General features: G+C 33.8%; 2 protein-coding genes across 2 annotated transcripts in view; both read right to left on the reverse strand.

Moving 5' to 3' along the window:
• Positions 1-1,980, reverse strand: part of LOC138331119 (von Willebrand factor D and EGF domain-containing protein-like) — a 22,078-nt gene extending 20,098 nt beyond the window's left edge. The window contains exon 1 of the mRNA XM_069278583.1: positions 1,827-1,980. The gene's annotated coding sequence lies outside the window, so the exon portion shown is untranslated. The remainder of the gene's footprint in view (positions 1-1,826) is intronic.
• LOC138331227 (uncharacterized) lies at positions 1,970-18,837 on the reverse strand. Its single transcript, XM_069278714.1, has 7 exons — positions 18,457-18,837; positions 5,639-5,723; positions 4,942-5,189; positions 4,553-4,643; positions 2,483-2,692; positions 2,161-2,330; positions 1,970-1,996 (listed from the first exon to the last, which is right to left on the reverse strand). Exons 2-7 carry the CDS (start codon positions 5,697-5,699, stop codon positions 1,970-1,972), a joined length of 807 nt encoding a protein of 268 aa, XP_069134815.1. The 5' UTR covers positions 5,700-5,723; positions 18,457-18,837.
• Between the last annotated feature and the right edge of the window lie 2,574 nt (positions 18,838-21,411).

Below are 21,411 nucleotides of genomic sequence, written 5' to 3' on the forward strand. Positions count from 1 at the left end.
TAGTAGTATTTGAGTTTTAAAGTATTATAATTACTATTGAAATCAACAAGTATGTAGCGATTTTCAAATGAAACCTACAGCACAACGGAAATGGTCTTTGATTTTTAACATAGAACCACCCGTAGCTCAAAGTTAAGATGTCTGCAATATTTAATTAACAATATAACTCTAAAGACTAATTCTCTCCTACATAAAATAGAAATAAAACAAGACATTTCTATTACTTTATGACTTCAATGATACTTTTTGGATAATTAAACCGTGTGGATTTTCTGTGAAAGCCATTGTTCTAGCTAAAATTCTACAAATGTCCCATTTGGCATGAAAGTATCTTACCGATGCTAAAAGTCATCCTAGGGAAAACTTATGATAAAATTGAAACAACATAGAATGTCTTTGTATACTGAATCCCATTAACCGACGGTTAGTTTCATGTCCAAATAGGTTTTTAGATCACTGGGTAGCAGTAGATATGGCCAAATGCAATGAAACTTGCAAGATAAAGCTTCAATCCCATGCGGACCATGATATTTAACGACTGGAATCTGATTTTTTCCATCAGTAATTATATATTTAATTCAGTTTTATGACTGTCTCTATACTATATCATCTGGAAATACGCTGTATAGAAATATCTTGCATGTACAAAATGTTTGAAAAAGAACTGATACTTTTTGTCTGGTTAGGATACATCCATAAATTGTTTGTCTTTATTCAATTATAAGCAGGTTCTTCGGATCGAGTAAAGGGAAGTCCTGTTATGGTGACCAGATGGTTTTTAGCTGGTGGTGTCAGTATTTTGTTGTAGATTTAGCAATAAGCGTCTTTTTAATCAAAACGATGTACAGATAATAATTAAGATAACACACATTCAATATGTACTTTCTAGATTCTGAAAGCTGTTACTAGATTGTCTATTTCAATTCTAATCAATTAAGTATTTAATATGGGACGTAACTCTTTGCAATATACGACGTCATAAACAATGTATTCCTACAATTATACATCGATATATTGGTAATAAATACTAATGTTAGTTGCATACAGGAAGGAGATTACAAAATATACCATCAGACATATCCTAACCCCTTATATGCGAACATTGGCTAAAGATGACAGCTATCTTTTTTCGGAAATAAAGCAAAAAATGACTCGTGTCTTTTGACAATCTCTTTTTTTATGGTCATAAGATACTTGAAAATGAAATGAAACCTTTGCATTGGAATCTTAACGAGGTATTTGTTGCACTCAAACCGGTCTACTTCTTTGGAAATGAACATTTGTTCTTCGGTACTAGCATAAACAAAATCTCATTACCTACCACCAGTGGATTATATATTCCATTCTTTCACAGCTTTGAGGTATGTGAGACTACCGCTTTAATTTCACTTCATTTATACCAAGATGATCACGGGACAAAGACGTAATTTCAACAGTGTGGACGAACATATTGTCTTGACGACCACCCCTCCCCCTCTATTTAAGGATTAAATTGAATAGATTTTTTATTTTATGTAGATATAAAACAAAAATCTAAGTGTACTCTTAATAAACCGCGAAGCGGTTTATGATGAGAGTACACTCAGAATTTCTGTGTGATATCTCCATAACATAAAAAATATATATTCAAATTAATCTTGTAATTCAATTTACTAAAGATAATCTCTTCAATATTCAAAATTCCTTTTAGGACTCGTTTGCCTATGGAATCATTACGCCGTCATCTCAGCCCGTAGCAATGCTCGTAGCAAGCAAAATTGAATTATCCAGACATGTACTCAATATAATTGTATATTATTACCACATATCTAAGATTTGCTACTTACCGAAGCAGTAAGCACTACCACTGGGAGGTGTACTGAGATGGTACATGGACGTGTGTCGTACAGTTTGTCACAAACGCTGTCATGTTGTTTACACACGTATCACCTGTTGTATCGATTCGTGATACAAAGTTGTCGGGGATGATTCATTTCATCAGCATCTGGGAATGTACCTTTATCCACAAAAAAAAAACAATAAAACATCTTATTACAAATTACAAGTACAAATGCAGCCTACGATATAGATTGCTTTTTGCGTAGTCAAACTATTCCCAATTTTTCGGGTCGATCTACCCATTTTATCAAAGACAGAAACCAATGTAGTCTCGCTACTTACTGAAGCAGTACGCACTGTCACTGGGAGGTGTACTGAGATAGTACATGACGTGTGTCGTACAGTTTTTGTGACATACGCTGTCATGTTGTATACACACGTATCACCTGTTGTACGATTCGTGATACAAAGTTGTCTAGGATGATTCAATCCATCGGCATATGGGATTGTATCTGTATCCAAAAGTGTCAAAATCATTACAAGTTACAAGTGCAAATTAATGCAGCAACAATGTAGATTGCTTTCGCAGTATAACTAAGACTTAGAACTCAAACAAAATATTCTCTTCAAGAATGATATTAAAAAGAAAAGAGAATAAGCTCACCATTCATCCAGATTTGTGATTCAGCACCGCAGCGTGGTAAATCAAGATCAGGACCTTTTGTAAGGAGTCGGTACTGCCCTCCAGTGTACCAACCCTCTGTTAGAGTGATACTTGGGACGACAGGTTGTGTGTTATCAGGGTTGTACATTCTAACATTAGGTATATGTTCTGGTGTTGAAATCAAACAGGGATCAATTTCTAATAGATTTTCTGTAAAGAAAATAATATATTCAACGTAATGCGGTGCATAAAATAGAAACCTTTTTTGATAAGATTGAACAAATAGTCACTGAAAAAAATCATGGATTTCGTATACATCGTACTTGTACTTGAATGTTCATTCTGGCGATATTAGCGGTGGTATTATAGTGTTAACTATTTGTCCGAGACACAATATGGCGATAAACCCTGTTCACACTGGGAATCCGTTATGGATATATCCATGGTAATAAACGGATTTAGCGGCACAATGCATCGCGATGTAATGGTATTATTGGAGGAGGTATAATGTATGTTTCTACTTTTTATCGTACGTAGGTAAGATTTCTTTTTACCACATTGTTAAATTAATATAGCCGTTGATAAACCATTCCGTGACACCACACCGCCCTTTCTTGTCAGGTACGTCGTGTTGTTGAAAAAAGTCACAATCGCGGTATAAGATCTCCAACCGAAAAATAATCTGTCGGGGTTGTGGTTCATTGTCTATAATGATGAGTTTACAAAGTCAAACTAAACTGTGAACAGGACGTGATTTTGGAAGACTAGTTGGTAAATGGCATAGTGTGAATGGGAAATACTATGCGCACAAGTACCATGCAAGTATAGATATGTATAATAGGTTGCCAAAATAGTTGTTCTTCAATCAATTTAGAGTAAGTTAATTAAACGGAGATGATTAAGATAATCTATTATACTATCTTATCGTTTACTTCATACAGTAAGTAATAATTATTTGAATGTGAATTAAATCTAATCACATCTGTATGTTTTAATCATCCGATTACTTTTGAAATATTAATTAGTGTGTAATTGCTGAAAATTGCACTGTCAATCTTATTTGGAGTTTATTAACAAACAGATGCTATATTTGTGGCTAGAACCTTTTTTACACAGACTAGTGGTGTTTTTGATCTGGCGTTTTTTCCGCCCTTATAATTTGTCTTTAAAGTTATTTAAGCTTCGTGTCTTTATTCGAACTTTTAAAAGATAACTCAGTCATGTGTAGTGAATTCCATATCCAACTACCATTTGCTGTGTAACCTCTATTTCTCTCATACCTACTGGCCAGTCCTATGCAATAAAATTATTTCGCTTCAGGCTCTATTACATGCCTACCAACCCAATACAGTTAAATGACATCAAGGCGCCAAAAAACTACTATTTTCTCGGTAAACTTCATAAACCAGACTGGTTTTACTACAAAATATGTTAATAACGGGATCCACGCTGAAGATATCACGCAATTTCCATATATGGAGAATTGACAGGGATTTTATCCTCGAGATCTCAAAAGTATATAAACTCGATAAGCCTAGGGTTTTAGAACATTTTCTGACACTCCCTGTCATTCATATCCATATATGAAGAGTTTTATATCACGCTACTTTACATACCCACTGAATCCTCTTTTGTTATATTACGTTTTTTTACAAATAATGTAAAATCTTAAGTCCATGACTTGGATAAATAAAATTGATTTTCTTAAGCATTGTTGTCATTTTTAACTTCATCGGGGTAGGAAAGAAATTTTGTTTGCAAACTGCGGAGCGGATTCTCACAAAAGTTTGCAAACGAAATTTATTTCATACCCTGATGAAGTTAGCAATTATAACATCAATGTTATAATAATTTGTTCAGACTACTTGATAATATAAAATACGTTTAAATGTATGATTCCATTGATGGATTCGCTTTTCTTAATCTACACAACGTCGTCGTCTTTATTATGATGGATTTTTTCTTCGTAGTATATAAAGAAATATAATTTCTCAATCAGAGAGTTGGATTTGGTATGAAAAAAAATTATTGTATAAGTATATTAACATCTGGAAAATGCATATAACTTACCTTCTAACGCAATCGTTTTGGTTTGTACGCTCCCAGGCAATATGCAGTCACAAGGAAAACGGTATGTGCGAATTCCATCATAAGCAACAACCTGTTAAATATAAAATTGCATACAATTTCATACAAAAAAAAGCATATAGTTTTGGTGTGATAACGGTATTGCATCATTCTTGTTTTTGCGATTTTTGTCGTATTATGTTCTTATGAAATGTATATATTATCACTATAATATTATATCATCCCATACATTTCACAATGATTCTTAAAGCCTCACAAATTCCAACTCGAATACACTATCTTAATTTATTCGCAGGATATACGTTATATATAAATTGTTAAATTCTTCATTGATACTTTACCAAGCTCATCTACCTTCTAACGTAAGTCACCTTTTGTATATGGATCCAATAAACGGGGGTGTATTTGTAGCAGTTGATGTTGTGAATACAGTGCATGGCAACAGTGACACTGTTGATTTTCCCGTAATCGACATCAACAGAAAGTGTCCTTTCTTCATTCGATACTAAGCTCCCAACTTCGGAGATTATTTCACCGCCGACAGTAAAATATATTCGTAAAAATGAGTAAGGACTTACATATACCTCGCCAAAATACAAGGTAAGTGTCCAGCTACCACCTGCATGCAAATATAATAGCACTCAGATAATCATACATATATTGACCTTAATACGATGTCAAAAATGTGTTTTATGATAAAAATAAAATGAGACCGAATTTAAATCGAATTGAAACTAACATTACTTACAACACTATGTTCACGCGTATGGTATCTCAATCTGAATAAAAAAAATATTGACCTAGATTTGTTTTCGCTAGATTTAAGATGTGGATTTCCACATATTTACATTAGTTAAATATATCTTTCAGGATCTTTGATAACGAGTTATACCGCCCTGGTATAATTTATAATAATCGAAGGCGGGCCACATTTTTTTTTCATAAATAAAGTTTCAAAAATTATTTTTTTTATTAAATTTGTTCATCAGAAAAGCTATCATCCGACCATATGGCGACACGACACCTTGACCAAATATGGTCACAATCTAAAAACAATACAGTACTTACATTTTCCTGTTTTCACACCAGACAAAAGAAGGATAATGAGTTTCAAAAAAATCATGTTCATGACTGTTCCGTTATACCAAAGGACCTGGAACGATAATTTGACAGAAACATATAATAGTACTTTTTAAAACTTTTGAATGTGTCGAGTGTCATTTTAATCTTTTACAAAACAATCTGATCAGATTCTATTCAACCTTGAACATTGTCTGCAAACACAATTAAGATACGTTGGTTTACATTTAAAATACAACATTTGCAAAATGGCTTATTTTATGACTGGTATAATTTCTAATTGACTCAAAATAGAGCTTGTAAAATAGTGCTCGGCTACTACCGATAAATACAGGGTGTCCCAAATAATAGAGTTTGACGCTTTATAAAACGTGTTTCAATAGGTAGAGGAATTTGATGTTCATACCATAGAAAGGTAATGATCGTCTTTGTACTGGCAAATGACCTTTTTATTAAGATTTGTATTGAAATACATAAATTCAATACTTTTCCACTCATACTTTACCAAAATCATCAACATTAGAATTTTTTAACGCAAGCAGCAATGCTGTTTTAATTCTTAAATCATTTAGTTCTCATACCTCATTTAGTCGCTGGAAGTGATGCAGAAAACATATGTCGGTTTGAAAAAACCCACAATCCAATGCATCATAATATATGTTAAGTTGTCCACTGTATCTTATATTTTGCAAGCAATTATATGTATGATCACTGGTATTCAAGAGGATTGGTTAGACACCAGTAAAATGTTGATATTTTATTTAACACGATTATTGAATATGTTATTCGGGTGCGTTGTATATTCCTTCAAGTACTACAATCTAGAAGTGAATCAAATGCATGTCCATGTAGTATTATCTAGGACTGTCCTTTTTAATTTGTAAGAAAATAAAAAAAAATTCTATATCCTTCCATTTCTGCGCTCTTAATATGTGTTAAACAAATAGAGTTCGCTTGAGTAATTCGATCGCTTCACGAGGAAACAAAAAAGAAACAATAAGATGTTAGCTATATCTAGTAAAGTTCGATGAAACGGATTAAAGAGACAATACATGTTTTACATTATGTATAATACTATGTAGGTATTATCAACAATCCCGTTAGAACCAGATCGTTGTCATTTTAACGCCATACCTCTTCTGAACGTAAGCGATCCTTCAGATAATCATTGGACAAGAATCAATAAATGTTGTTAACCAGGAAGTATAGATTGGGTTTTTGTTTGTTTTGCACACGCCATCAAACAGTTCTTTCACAAATGTTGCAAAATAGATACGTTCTGCTTATAAAGGCATCTACCTGTTCCGTGTATGTTTTGTTAAAAGTATGCTGATTGACTAAACAGGTTGAAATTTGATAAAGCAGACATTGCTTACCTTGATTTGTTTAACGGATGTTCGCATTATTGTAATAGAGCAGAACCCATGCTTTGTATTTTTGTTTGAATTTCAAACATATGATAGTTATATTATAAATGGTATAACACACTATAGTTCAGCTGTGGAACACAATCTATAATGCTTATTCCGTCTCATGTATCAACGACAAAAAATATACTATTTCGCTGCATTATCAAGCTTTATCTTAAATATTTGGAAAATAGACTGAGAAGATAGACTGAGTCTATGTAAAGAGTAAGATAATCATTTATGCAACAGCAATTTGAACGTGATGCATATGGAGGGGCTGCGGTGGCTGAGTGGTTACATGTCTTGACATATGACCACAAGTCTTCCACCTCGGGGTCGCGAGTTCGATTTTGCCAAACGATGAGAGATAGCTGCATGTTACGACTATATCTTAATGACATCACCATACAAATTAAAACAAATCTAACCTACTACGGACAGGGCATGTCATCAAGTAAAGATATACTATTGTTTATATCTTAACGTAATATGGAAATTTATGTTATTTTTTGTCACACGAAATTTACTTCAAAGGGAGAGATGTCCTTGTGTTATAACAACATTAAAATTTAACATATTGGCTGTGTGTTGTACATTATGATGACGCGGATTAAAAAGACTATACTTACATGTCGTTCTACACTTGTATGCTTATCATAGATGCTTTGAGAAATCATGGGAGATGTCCCATACAGGCGGCTTCTGCATCTAATGACATCTGTGTGTTGCGAATTGCAATTTGAATACGCAGTTCGAAACAATCGAGATAGAACCAGATTTGTTGACATTCTTTACGGTACATCGATTCTGCGCGTAAGCGATCATTCAGATAATCATTAGACAAAAAACAAATTGATTCAAACCAGGAAGTATAAATTGAGGTTTGATTCGTTTTACACACGACATGATGCATAGGTATACAATGTGAACAATCATGAAACTTATTTTTGATTATATCGTTTGCTGAAGAACAAGGGTGCACATTTCTTCCACAATTGTTTCAATATGAACAAGTGTACTTGTAATGTGTTGTTTAAAGTATGCCAATTGACAATACATAAAACATGCTTCATCGCCAAAAGAGCTAAAACGATACTCATCATTTGAACAATAATTGGTGTTTAATCGTGTGTGTGTATATATAATTAACACAAAAATATATAAAATAATTTATTAAGTTTTTGGTGCATGTGCAGCCGGAACTTATTTCCATATAGGACATAGTGTCATGGATTTTTTTTTCGGGTTGCAATGAATTATTTTTAATATTTTTTATATTGAACTAGCATTAGAAGTAAAATAAGAAGCTTAAACTTTTCAATGGTGGTAATGGTGTAAATTAAGTAACTTTTGTAACTGATGAAAAATACTAAATCGTTTGCTCTTGTTTTTGATAGAGAAAAAGTACCTTGTGTCAGCGATGGAGCATCTTTAAATGAAGAAGTGAATATAGATAATTGATTATACTGCTTTTTGTACTCAATATTAAATCCTGTTCAGCTGCTTTAAAAAAATCAAAACATGATGTTTTTGGGGCCAAAAAGGCACAAATCATATTTTTAATTTTGGATTGAGTCATATCAAGTTCAAATTAAGGCTACAAGCAGGTCGTTTTACTAACGATTATAATAAAATATAAATGACAAAAGAGACAGTCTACCTTGAGAACATACAAGCATTGGATTTCAGAGCTGTGTACAATTAAATGGCTTAATTGGACTTCCTTGTACGTTTTATAATGAAAACGTTGACCAGCAAACAATAATCGATAGTCCCGGCGAGGCAATTAATTTCGTAAAATGGCAACTAAAGACATTATGTATTTCAATCAGCAGTGTACATGTAATTTGTATTCTATTTATTTCAACATAGTGATATTCAGTGCTATTTAACTAGTGCAGGTCATCGCTAAAATGTGATTATACGTTGAGTAGCTTGATTTATTGTAATTATAAATTTGCGGAATTTTATACCAAGTTTGGAGGTACAGATATATATTAGTTAGTAGTTAGTACCAATCTCATTTAGTTAAAGCTTTAGTTTTTTCTGAACTATAATCACCACATAATCTGTTTGGGTTTTATGTCTTTTTTTGTTTTGATTCTTATTGTTTTTGTTTTTTGTTGTTTTTTTTTGTTTGCTGTTTTTTTTTTGTTTTTTTTTTTTTAATGTGAATCACTTTTCGGTAGCCGTAGAACTAGCGGATACCGACAAAAAAATAAATATGTTTGCTACTTTGCCCTAAATCTATAATAATGCACGTATAGTGGTGCATGATGTATTTAAAACTTGAACTTACATTAAAGCTTTGTGGTATATGTAGAAACATCTAAATTAATAACAGTTTGGACAGTTCTTACTTGCATATATATCTATAACGATTAACTGATTGATGTCGAGAGAAGATGATCTTACAGTGGCGACGAATGTGATCTATTCATCAATTTAACATCCTGTTAATGGAAACCTCACAATATGACCTTTTCCATTTAACTTTACTCCAAGATATTTTCAATTACTTTATTTAAAGCATGCAGAACTCGTCTTAAGTGATATAATATCGGGATCTCTTACCATTCGTCGAATAAATTTCAGGCAGTCAATTGCCATTAAAGGTTAGATGCATATACAGTGTACAGCACTGTACATGGCATTCATTAGAATTTTAGAACAATATGCAAAGTCATTCCTGCGTTATCATCAATTTCTGGTGTCGAGTTCAAGGTATTTTTTCATCAATGGCATCACTGTGAAACCACATTTTATATAATCCAGTTAGTGTACTGTATTATTAACAAATCAGATGGGAACCATCGATAAGCTATATACTATATACAACAGAACACGTAAAAAAACAAATACGCTTACAATGAATCCACGGTTATAACATAATGATTACCATTTCGGTCAAAAAATCTATCAGATATCTGCATTACCGTATTCGCCGTAATTAGCGCCTTTAACTCTTTCTGTACTTATGACCAATCCGAGTACATAATATAAATATAAACATAATGAACAACAGTGAATACACTTTATATTTATGTATATGAATTAAAAACATAATTCCTATATATAAGAAAAGGAGAAAGGGGAAAGATCGGAGAGTATGGGTGAGGAGAAATACGCATTTGTTATTTACAAATACTTATTTTCTAGGCTATAGATATTTATAAAAATGATAATTGTAGATAGCTATCTGACTTGCTGGGATCATCGATTAATACTTTAAAATCTTTTCCGTTATACACATTCAATAGAAGACATTACACTGTAGATTTACTCGAAGCCATTTCTTTCCTTGAGAATCATTCACTACACCACCCATTATTACGTTTTTACCTATTTAAAATGTACACATAAAAGTATGTGAATACCTGAAGAACTCTCTTTTCCTTTACCATGTATTTTTAAGTGAGCTTCTTTTTTGTTTTGCATTAGATGCTTCTTTTCAAAAAACAAAACTATACATCGATAGAAACACATGCCGTCGGTAATTTATCAGTGTGGGTTACCTGGAATTTATTTTATCAAAGTCAATTAATGTTTACAAACAAATATATGCCCTGGTAAAACGCAGTTTAAAGCGTAGTTAACTCCTAATTATGAAGAATGGATATACTAGGATTTTGGCAAATACCCAACGAAAATGCTGCATTTGGGAGTGTGTACCATAATCATTCTTACATTTGTGAAAAAAGACTTTTCGAATAATAGGACAAAATCAACTAGTCCATGTTTTTGATATATATTATCTAAGCAACATTAAGAAATGGTTACAGGACTTTTGAAGGGTAGTATGTATTTATCTTAGTACTAAAATAGTTCTTTTGTGCAGAGGTTAAATATACTTAGGAGGATCTTTTTTACATTTATAGTACAAATGATGTACCGTAAACAATGTCGTTTAATTGCGCTGAAATTGTGGGGTAATCTACATCCGCTAACATTGTATAAATCGCTAACATTAGCAATCTCATGTTTTACATAATAAAGCGAGTTGTATGAAATGCGCATTCAAAGATTGCAACAATAATTAGCGAAAATAATTCCGCGAATAACACATGTAGAAGAAAACAAGATTAAAAATTAAAAAAAAATATTGAATATCGCTAGGGGGGTCCCATTTAGTCAAGCAAACCGAGGTTAACCGACATTGTAACGTCGTTACCGAGAACGGCTTGTGACTACCGTAACTATGTAACGTCTGTCTGAACTCTTCCGAGAACAGGTCATGAACTTTTCGACTTCCGTTTGGCAATAATCGTAACTCTCTAGCAACAAGTTTAAAATGAAGCAATGTTTACAAGTATCGACTTTCAACAACCGCTGTACCAAACATACTAAGAAATCATTATAAATATCCGTTGATATAACTTAATTTCAACTTTATTTACGAATACTAACAATGCGAATCTAACATGACTTTTCTGTTGAATGTTACGTATAGTGTGGCTTTGAGATTAATTTCATTTGCCGACATAGGGAAATACGCGACATATCTGCTAATGTATTGTCCTGGATGTAAGAAGACATATAAGATCTTGGATGAGTGTTCATTTCATGATATTTTATGAAAGGAGTCTTAGAAGTTTTTCATGAGTGTTCCGTTATATCAAAGAACCTGTAGCAGTAGTGTGACACAAACATATTATATCACTTCTTTAAAGTTTTGAATGTGTAATTTCTAGTGTCATTTCAAAATCTTATAAAAAATCATATCAGATTCTACTCAACCTTGATTATTGTCTGCAAACGCAATCATGATAGGGTTGATTACATTTAAATACCAGTATATGCAATATAACTTTTATTATTTGTATATTACTCAAATGTAGCTTGTAAAGAAAGTGCTCGGCTACTACCGATATATACAGGGTGTCCAAGACAAAAGTCGCGAGTATGATGCTTTATAAAAGGTGTTTCAATAGAATTTGATGTCCATTCCATAGAAAGATAATGATCTGTTTTGTACAACGATTTATCAAAACCTGGTAAAGCATTTTTTTTCTTAATGCTAGTATGGAAATACATACTTTTCATACTTTTCCAAGCATGCTTTACCCAGATCATCATCATTAAAATTTCTCAATGCAAGTAGCAATATTGTTTTAATTTTTAAATCAATTAGTTTTCATACCTCATGTAATGGCTGGGACTGATGCAGAAAACATATGCTGGTCTCAAAATTAGCACAATCCAATGCATCATGATAAAAGTTAAGTTGTCATTTGTATTTTATAGTATGCAAGCAATTATATATTTGGCCACTGGTATCCAATTAGTGGAGCGGCTAAGCATGAAAATCGTTCAAATTTTGAAGAAAGCATGAAACTTTGTATATGACCTCTTTAGGACATAAGGCTTCAGGAAAAAAATAGACCCCAAAAAATCACGCCCCCTGGCGGCTGCCATATGGGTTTTCAAAATGGCCGCCAAAAACCACCTTCTGCGACCAATATCTTACGTTCTATACCAGCTAGACCCAAACTTTAAACGTGTACACCCATATCAGTGATGCTTAGGAACCTTCTGGTAACGTGAAATTTCATGGAGGCGGACCGCCATTTTGAATTTCAAGATGGCCGCCAACTTTGCGAACTATATTTGTATAAAATACACCTATTTAGCTAAGCTTACTTTAAGCAAATAAACACTTGCAAATAAAGTGAGAATATCCTTACTTTTATAGTGTTTAATTCATAAACAATTTGATTATTATTTTGATTTCAAAATGACCGCCATTTTGAAATCCAACATTGCCGTATAGAGTTGTTTCTCTATTTATCTGTAAAAATCAAGTTCACACTCTTAAACGTCTACACCCATATTATTGATACTTATTATTAGCATTACTTAAGATCATTCTGGTAGTGTTTAACTTCATGTAAAAAGACGCCATTCTGTATTCTAATATGGCCGCCAATTTACTACATTTATCTGTATCTGTATATAATGATAATATAACAATTGACTTAGCTGACTTTAAGTTAATAAAAAAAATGCAAATACAGTGAGTATTTATATTTTGAAGCGTTCGATACAAAATAATTCGATTCTTATTTGAATTTCAAAATTGCCTCTTATCTGAAATTCAAGATGTCCGGCAGAATTAAATTAAAGGTACATAAATTAACCAAACTGGCTGATAATTTCGGAAACATTACGTAAAAAGTTGATATTAACTTCTACAAATATTAGACATACCATTATTCTCTGAACAAATCTAAATAGATAAATCAAATGCAAACGTTAATTTCCATAAAGCGGGTCGCTTATTATCCCCGACGCTGTCCTTATAAAAACACTGTGATTGACTTTCACCACGGCCATTAGAAAACGTTCAACCATTTCATCATTTCGAACAGGTAGCGGACCCTTAACTCTTTCAGAGTACAGCAGTTTAGAAAACATGCCTCATACCCATTTCATGCCAAAAAGATAATTATAGCTCTAGAATCGAATTTTACACTATAGCAATATTTGTCATTCTGGAAAGAACACTCATACGAGAGATATATCATGTAATTGGAAATAGCCTATCCTGATGGAGATCTTCACTACATCGGCACAATGTCCTATTAGTATACATCACCCTGTCTATTAATGCAAGATGTACCCAAACATTATAAAAGATACTGTGGAAACACATAAATGTCATTTTTTAAGAGAGATTGGATATCTGATAAACTATAGAGAGCAGAGGAGGTGTTTCCGAAAGATACACATTGCAAACAAAACAAAACAATTGAGGATCATCTCTTCTTTGTAAGTGGAATGGAAAATCGTAATTGGCAGAAGAATGGGAATCTTCATGACTACTAACGAATATATTTTGGATAAAGCAAGAAGGCAGTCAAGGCTTCAAATGATTTATTATGACTGCAACTATTTAATGCATATGGATGATACCACATCACTATCTCTCACCAGAGCAACGGAATTACCAGAAAATATCTAAACGAAATCACTTTGGCAGGCATCTGAAATATTTTGCGTGATGGAGATTTACCTTAATATCAGACCTGCAAACAGAAGTACTGAATTGCAAGATCATTTGGGATTCGTCTACCAAAGAAGGTTTCATGGATGAGTTGGCCGCACTCATATTGCAAAACCACGTTCTTGTCCGGCCGTCAACAGCGTCTCAGGAAATCTTATGTGGATTCAGGGGAAGATATTCCCTCTATTATAATCAGATAAAATACAAGGCAAATTGGATCGATGCAATCCTGCACGACTCCAACAACATCAGGACACTCCACTTAGTTCTTAGCAAGGTTTTGCCGCCAAAACCTGGATGTCTACCTGGTCTGGCATGACACCTTATGGTACGTTTATCAATTTGACAATAGTGGTCATAGAAATTAACCACAAATAAGTCCTTGCGAAGGTAGTCATACATACCTCTATGACATTTTTTTTACAAATGTAAGCTGTGCCTCCGAGCTAGAACTCCCAATTCCATTGCAGGCTTAGGAGATAAAGATGGCGAAGGTAAGACAGATGATGCAATCTAAGGTAAGACAGATGATGCAATCTAAATCCACCAAATACATATAGCCACCGTCAGTGAAACATGCATACGGTACCAAACACTGGAAAAAATAAATAGCAGCCGTGGAGAACAAGATAACTGTAAGTCTTCAAAGAGAAAGTATATATGGTCATTAAAACTAAGTGCAATGGGTGAAAATAAATAGCAGCCATGGAGAACAAGATAACTGTAAGTCTTCAAAGAGACAGTATATAAGGTCATTAAAATTAAGTGCAAAATTTGGAGATGATAGAGAGTATAATCAAGATCGGGAACCACATAGACTGAAAACTAACTTATTGATATTGTCATTTGGAACCTTGCCGACTTTAGTTTAGGTTGGCATCGATATGTGGAAAAAAGTAGGACCGAAAGTGCAGCTGCTGATTGTACCACAATAACTCTTGCGCATGGTTATGGATAACTTGACAGTTTCATCGGAGTTACACTGAAAGGAGGGATTTGAAAGTAGGAAGCCGAAGTATAAAGGATTGGTAGAAGATATCAATATCCTAGAATGTCGGAATTGGTGTTCCTGTTTCCTGCATGTTCAACTTAAAAGTTATTTCCAACATTGGAAGTAATGGTCAGTGAGAAGAAATCAGCTGTAGATGTACTTTCAAAACAGGAGAGAAGGCGTCCGACTGATCGCAGTAGAAGCGACAAGTTAAGAGCTGGGTGTTATCCACAGATGGAGAAAGATTTTGCAAATCACTGCTGATTTGTGACTTTTAAGATGTTCCATTGAGGACTCGATGAAGCACATGAAAGATGATCATCTGATGACGCCTGTAGAGTTGCAATTAGGAATTAAATGCATTTCATATCCTTTCGACGGCCGGCAGGATTCGAACTTGACTCAATTTTGATAGTAGGTTATTACAAATGCCATCTATGAAAGCAGTTTGCATCTAGATTTCGGTTTCATGCCATTTTCACGATGATAACAAACAGTACACACTACAAACAAGCAAAAACAGTCACCGGAAGTCCCCTAAAGGTCACCACGCACGGGTCATAGGAGGCAGAAACCTGCGCGTGGGACTTTTTTTTTTTTTTTTTTTTTGAAATCGGTGCTATTTTCCCCTTCCTTTTCCCTTTTTCTCTCTATTTTCTATTACTTTGATATCTCTTCTATCGTTTAAGATCATCTGCCTGTCTGTATCTTGATAATTAAGCTCACAACGACAGGTTTCCGGGCACACACTAAAATCCGGATTTCAGACCTCAATTTTTGACTTATTTGGGCATGTTTAAAGGTGATTTGTGACGTCACTAATGCAATGACCGCATCAATATTGTCATGCTATATAGGGATGAACATCTCCTTTTCAAAAAACTAGTATTTAGTTTTCAACGGTCTCAGTGGGGCTCAAGAAGGGTGCATGAAATGGGGCAAATGAATAATTACGCATAAATACATTACGGCCGTCCAAAGGATATGTATCAATATTTTAACTATTTTCTTCTCTTACAGAGTGAAATACGGAGACAGCTTTAATTCAAGCGGCCATCTTGGATCTTGAATTGGCGGTCATTTTGAAATTAAATAAGAAAAAAATATTTATGTATCAAACACTACACCAAGAGATCCCAGAGGGATCTTGAAACCCATCAAAGAATGATCTGCGTCTGACAATGGAAAGAGGGACATTTTCTCTGTTTTTAAAACTTTTACTACACATATTACTACATAAGAAATTTGAGAAAGATCCTTTCAGTACTTTCTGAGATATTTAACAGTAACAAACTTTAATTATAAAAAAAATCAAATATGGCTACCGGTTTGCCATCTTATTGACCGACCAGTCCCAAAATGTAATATGCACAACTAGGGCCCCATGGGAACCCACATATACAATTTGAGACAGATTGCTTCAGTACTATCTGAGAAAGAGCGGTAACAAGCTTCAACAATCAAAATCCAATATGGCGGCCTGTCGGCCATCTTGATCACCGATCGGTCCAAAAATGCCATATGCACAACTAGGGCCCATGGGGAAACTACATATGAAATTTGAAAAATATACCTTTAGTACTTTCTGAGAAATGGCGGTAACAAGAATTGTTACCGGACGGACGGAAGGACGGACGGACCACGGACGAAGGGAGATTTGAATAGCCCACCATTATCTAAAAATATAAATACTTTCACTATATTTGCATGTGTTTATTTGCTCAAAGTAAGATTAGCCATTCGATGTATCATATACAGATATAGCTCGCAAAGTTGGCAGCCATCTTGAAATACAAAATGGCGGTCCTTCTACATAAAGTTTAACACTCTCAGAATGTTTTTAAGTGTCAATAATATGGGTGTAGACGTTTAAAATTTTGGCCTAGCTGGTAAAGAACGCTAGATATGGGTCGCAGAAGGTGGCTTTTGACGGCCATTTTGAAAACCAATATGGCCGCCGCCAGGGGCCGTGATATTTTGGGGTCCATTTTTTCCTGCACCCTTATGTCCTAAAGAGGTCATATGCAAAGTTTCATGCTTTCTTCAAACTTTGAACGATTTTGCCAAAAAATCGACCTTAGCCGCTGCACTAAATTGCGAATCAAATGCATGTCCTTGTAGTATTAATTAGGACTGTCCTTTTTAGTTTGTAAGAAAAATACAAATCCCCTACATCATGTCATAATGGCGTTCTTTATATGTACAAATATAGTTCGCTTGAGAAATACGATTTCTATATGAAGAAATAAAAATAGTAATAATACGATGTCGGCTATATCTAGTAAAGTACGATGAAACTGATTAAAGAGAATATATGTGTTTTACATTGTAAACCTAAGAGAGATACCCTTTACCAACAGCTTCTGTATTCCATCTGTGTGATGCAAAATGATATTTGGAATATATACATTTGTATAATGTTATGTACACATTTACAAGCAATCATGTTAGAACCAGATTGGTATACCTATTCTGAACATAAGCGATCCTTCTGATAAAAGAACCAATGAATGATGTTAACCAGGAAGTATAGATTGGGTTTTGTTTGTTTTGCACACGCCATGAAAGAGTTCTTTCACAATTGTTTCAAAATAAAAAAGTTCAACTTATAAAGGCATGTACCTGTTTTGTTTATGTTTTATTTAAAGTATGCTGAGAGACTTAAGAGGTTGAAATTTGATAAAGGAGACATAATTAATTGCTTACCTTGATTTGTGAGCTGCATTTAATCACTGTTTAACGGATGTTTGCATTATTGTTATAGCACCAGAGCAGAAGCCGTGCTTTGTATTTTTATTTGAATTTCAAACAAGTGATAGTTATACTATAAATGGTATAATCCACTAAAGTTCAGCTGTGGAACAACATAGGCGATGTTTGGTCGGTCTGATGTATCAACGACAAAAATATACGAATCGCTGCATTATCAACCTGTATCGTAAATATTTAGAATATGAATTGAGAGTAAGTAAAGGGTAAGATAATCATTTATGCAATGGCAATTTGAACGTAATGCATATACAACATGAAGGGGCTGCGGTGGTTGAGTGGTTTACATATTTCCACATATGACCAAAAGCCTTCCACCTCTGGGTCACGAGTTCGATTTTGCCACCGATATTGGTGAGATAGCTGTATGTCACGACTATATGTTCATGACATCATCATGACATCACCATACATAATCTACAACGGAAAAGACATGTCATCAAGCAAAAAATATAATATAGTTTATGGTTTGAACGTATAATGGGAAAGAAACATATTACCAATCCTTGGTATCTTGTCACATGGAATACACTTCAAAGGGAGAGATGCCCTTGTGTTATAGCAGCATTAACATTTAACATGTTGGTTGTTCGTTGTAAAATACGATGAGTTAGAATAAGGAGAATATACTTACATTTCTTTCTACACCTATATGTTTATTACAGATGCGTTGTAAACTGAGGGGAGGTGTTCCATACAGGCGGCTTCTGCATTTAATGACTTCTGTGTGTTGCTAATTGTAATTTGTAGACGCAGTTCGATACAATCTAGTTAGAACCAGATTTGTTGACATTCTTTACGGTACATCGATTCTGCTCGTAAGCGATCATTCAGATAATCATTTGGCAAAAATAAATTGTTTCATACCAGGAAGTATATATTGGGTTTTGATTCGCTTTACACACGACACGAGGCATAAGTATACAACATGTCCAAGCATGAAACATATTTTTGATCCCATCGTTTGCGGAAAGACAAGGGTGCATATTTCTTCCACAATTGTTTCATATAAACAAGTGACTTGTAATGTGTGTTTTTGTTTAAAGTATGCCAATGACAATACATAACATGAAGCATTATGCTGCTTTGTGTACTCAATATTGAAACATGTTCAGCTCATTTAATAAAAAAACAAATTCAAAAAATGATGTTTTTGGGGGCCAAAAAAAGGACAAATTGTATATTTAATCCTGGATTGAGTTAGTCATATCAGTTTCAAACTAAGGTTATAAGCAGGTCGTTTTCTTAACTATTATAATAAAATATAAAAAGAACAAAAAAGACAGTTTACCTTAAGAACATGGAATACTTCAAGTATGCCCTATTGATAGACCAGTTCATTAGAGATATCTTTTATAATATATATCACTGCATCACATTACAAAGCTGAGTTACATTAAATAAAACATGAATACGTATTATAGGTATTCGAGAGTATATTAGATTTCTAACATTTGTCTGCTGATGTCATGATTGGTAGTTAGTCGTGCCATACCACTATATTTACACTTGCTAGGCTTGGTCACTATACGCTAATACTAGCCGATTTTGTTTACCATAACTGCATGGTAACATTGAACTTTGAACTTGCGTAAGGAAATGTTCTGTGCAACGTAAAAGGACTACTTTTAAAAAAAGAAACACATGGCTTTGTTTACATTTTGACGCAACATTACGTGTATATTGTTGTGTTCATAGAATTTTGGAAAAATGTAAACAATATATACATGTTTTATATTTATATATGATTCAAAACAATTTTTAAATTAACAATTGTATAAAGAAACGGAAAAATATCCCGACCGGGGCGACGTGCTTTCATTTTTGTTAAAAATGATGGATGTCAAATGTAAACATTACCTCTGTGCCTATGTTCGTCCTACGATCGAGTCTTTGGGGTAGACGGGTGTGAGACCCTCTGATAGAGGTCAGTTATAAACATATCCTCTTGTCTTTGTTCTTTGAGTATTTAATCATGTGTATTATAAAACATGCACCGCTAATAATCCACGTGTTGACAGTTCCGCGTCACCACAAATACATTGTATCCATCGAACACAAGTGAATTTGTTTCATCTATCGATGGCGATATGGATCTAAGCGTAGATTATATAATCACATGGCTCGCAAGGATGTAAAAACCGTCAAGTCAGACGACAATACAAACACATTGAGTTACTTGAAAATCGGTGTCCGACAACTTCGGCAAACTCCAGTGTGTAAGCGTGCGTCAGCTTCGCCTCGCTGCACAATAACGGTCACCGAGTTCACACATGTGGCCGTGTACAAATTCTTTATGTTATTACGCTATATATTAACTTTTAGCAAAATTGAATATATATTTAAAGTTCTGATCTGATTAAATAAAATTATCTATGAAATTTACTTTGTTTGTCATGTTTATTTTACACTAAAATATTGAACTTTTTTTGTCGTCGCGGATGAATAATTCTACCTTACGTGAAGCGTCATCATTCGCTGTTCAATTGAGTAAGCTCCTCCCACTTTTGACCGACTTTTATTGAATAATTACGTCACTTTCAAATGACGATTTTATTGCATAAAATATAAATAAAAAGTCGTGTCAGTGTAAATATAGGGATTGGATTTCGTTTTTATGTTAACCATGCTTGTATGGAGCAATTCCTCTAAGAATAACGCGCCCCATAGAATATATTCTTAGAGGAATTGCTCCATAAAAGCATGGTTAACATAAAAACGTCGTGCCATACCACTATGCAATCAATATCGCTGTGCAAAAGTGTAATAACATCACAAGAAATCATAACATCAAAGTTAATATGTGCCTTCAGATAATCGCCAGGAGACAAACATGTCATGTTGAATCCGGTTTTAAGTTCATTATCCAACATGGTGATGGTACAAAAACACGAGAAAATCGTACTGTTTTTTTTATTAATTCTCAGGGTATATCTTCTACAAATTTAGAGTCACAATAAACCAAGCAACTTTATGTATGAACAAATACACATCATGCTATCAAAAGATGACAGGTCCTAGTTCAATAGATATCATTACATTTAAAACATTGAACAAAATACATACACACATATATACTGTTGGTTGAAAAATATAACGTCTGTAGTTGCTATAATACTAAATTAAATGCCTAAACGCGGCTATCGATAATTTTTGCTTGTCTATTATTTTCATCTTAAAATACACCAGAAAGTTCAACAAAGCCATTTCATGTTACACAGCTCTGAAATATAATGTAATCGGAAGTTTGTATAATTATGTTATATTAGAACATTTGTAATTAATTCACTGAGTATTAGGAAGAACCAAATAATACATTTTATGTCGGAGATCGTGCTTTTTCGCTTATCCCGAAAACAAAATCGTTTCCTATTTATATTTTGATTTCAAAAGAAGCCTTAGGGAAGACGTCATATTTCTAGCCTTGGTTTAAAAATGATTTTACGCACTTAATGCAGGACAATATATATCACTCCTCACCCCAAGAGGATGAATCGATTGAAGATGTCTTAATGCTGAGTACGTCCTTGATGCTATTGATACGTTAAGTTCCTAGATATAAAGTAAAGAAAGTTGTATCATTTTTATA

The sequence above is a fragment of the Argopecten irradians genome, chromosome 9 (assembly GCF_041381155.1).
Source record: "Argopecten irradians isolate NY chromosome 9, Ai_NY, whole genome shotgun sequence".
NCBI classification, from domain to species: domain Eukaryota; kingdom Metazoa; phylum Mollusca; class Bivalvia; order Pectinida; family Pectinidae; genus Argopecten; species Argopecten irradians.

Bases quoted from the DNA above. Each gene is read 5' to 3' on its own strand.
- LOC138331227 (XM_069278714.1), bottom strand. From the start codon at position 5,699: ATGAACATGATTTTTTTGAAACTCATTATCCTTCTTTTGTCTGGTGTG. The intron at 2,693-4,552 runs GTAAGTTATATG...TTTTCTTTACAG, and splicing joins CAAAACGATTGCGTTAGAAG to AAAATCTATTAGAAATTGAT. The intron at 1,997-2,160 runs GTAAGTAGCGAG...TTGTGGATAAAG, and splicing joins TGACAGTGCGTACTGCTTCA to GTACATTCCCAGATGCTGAT.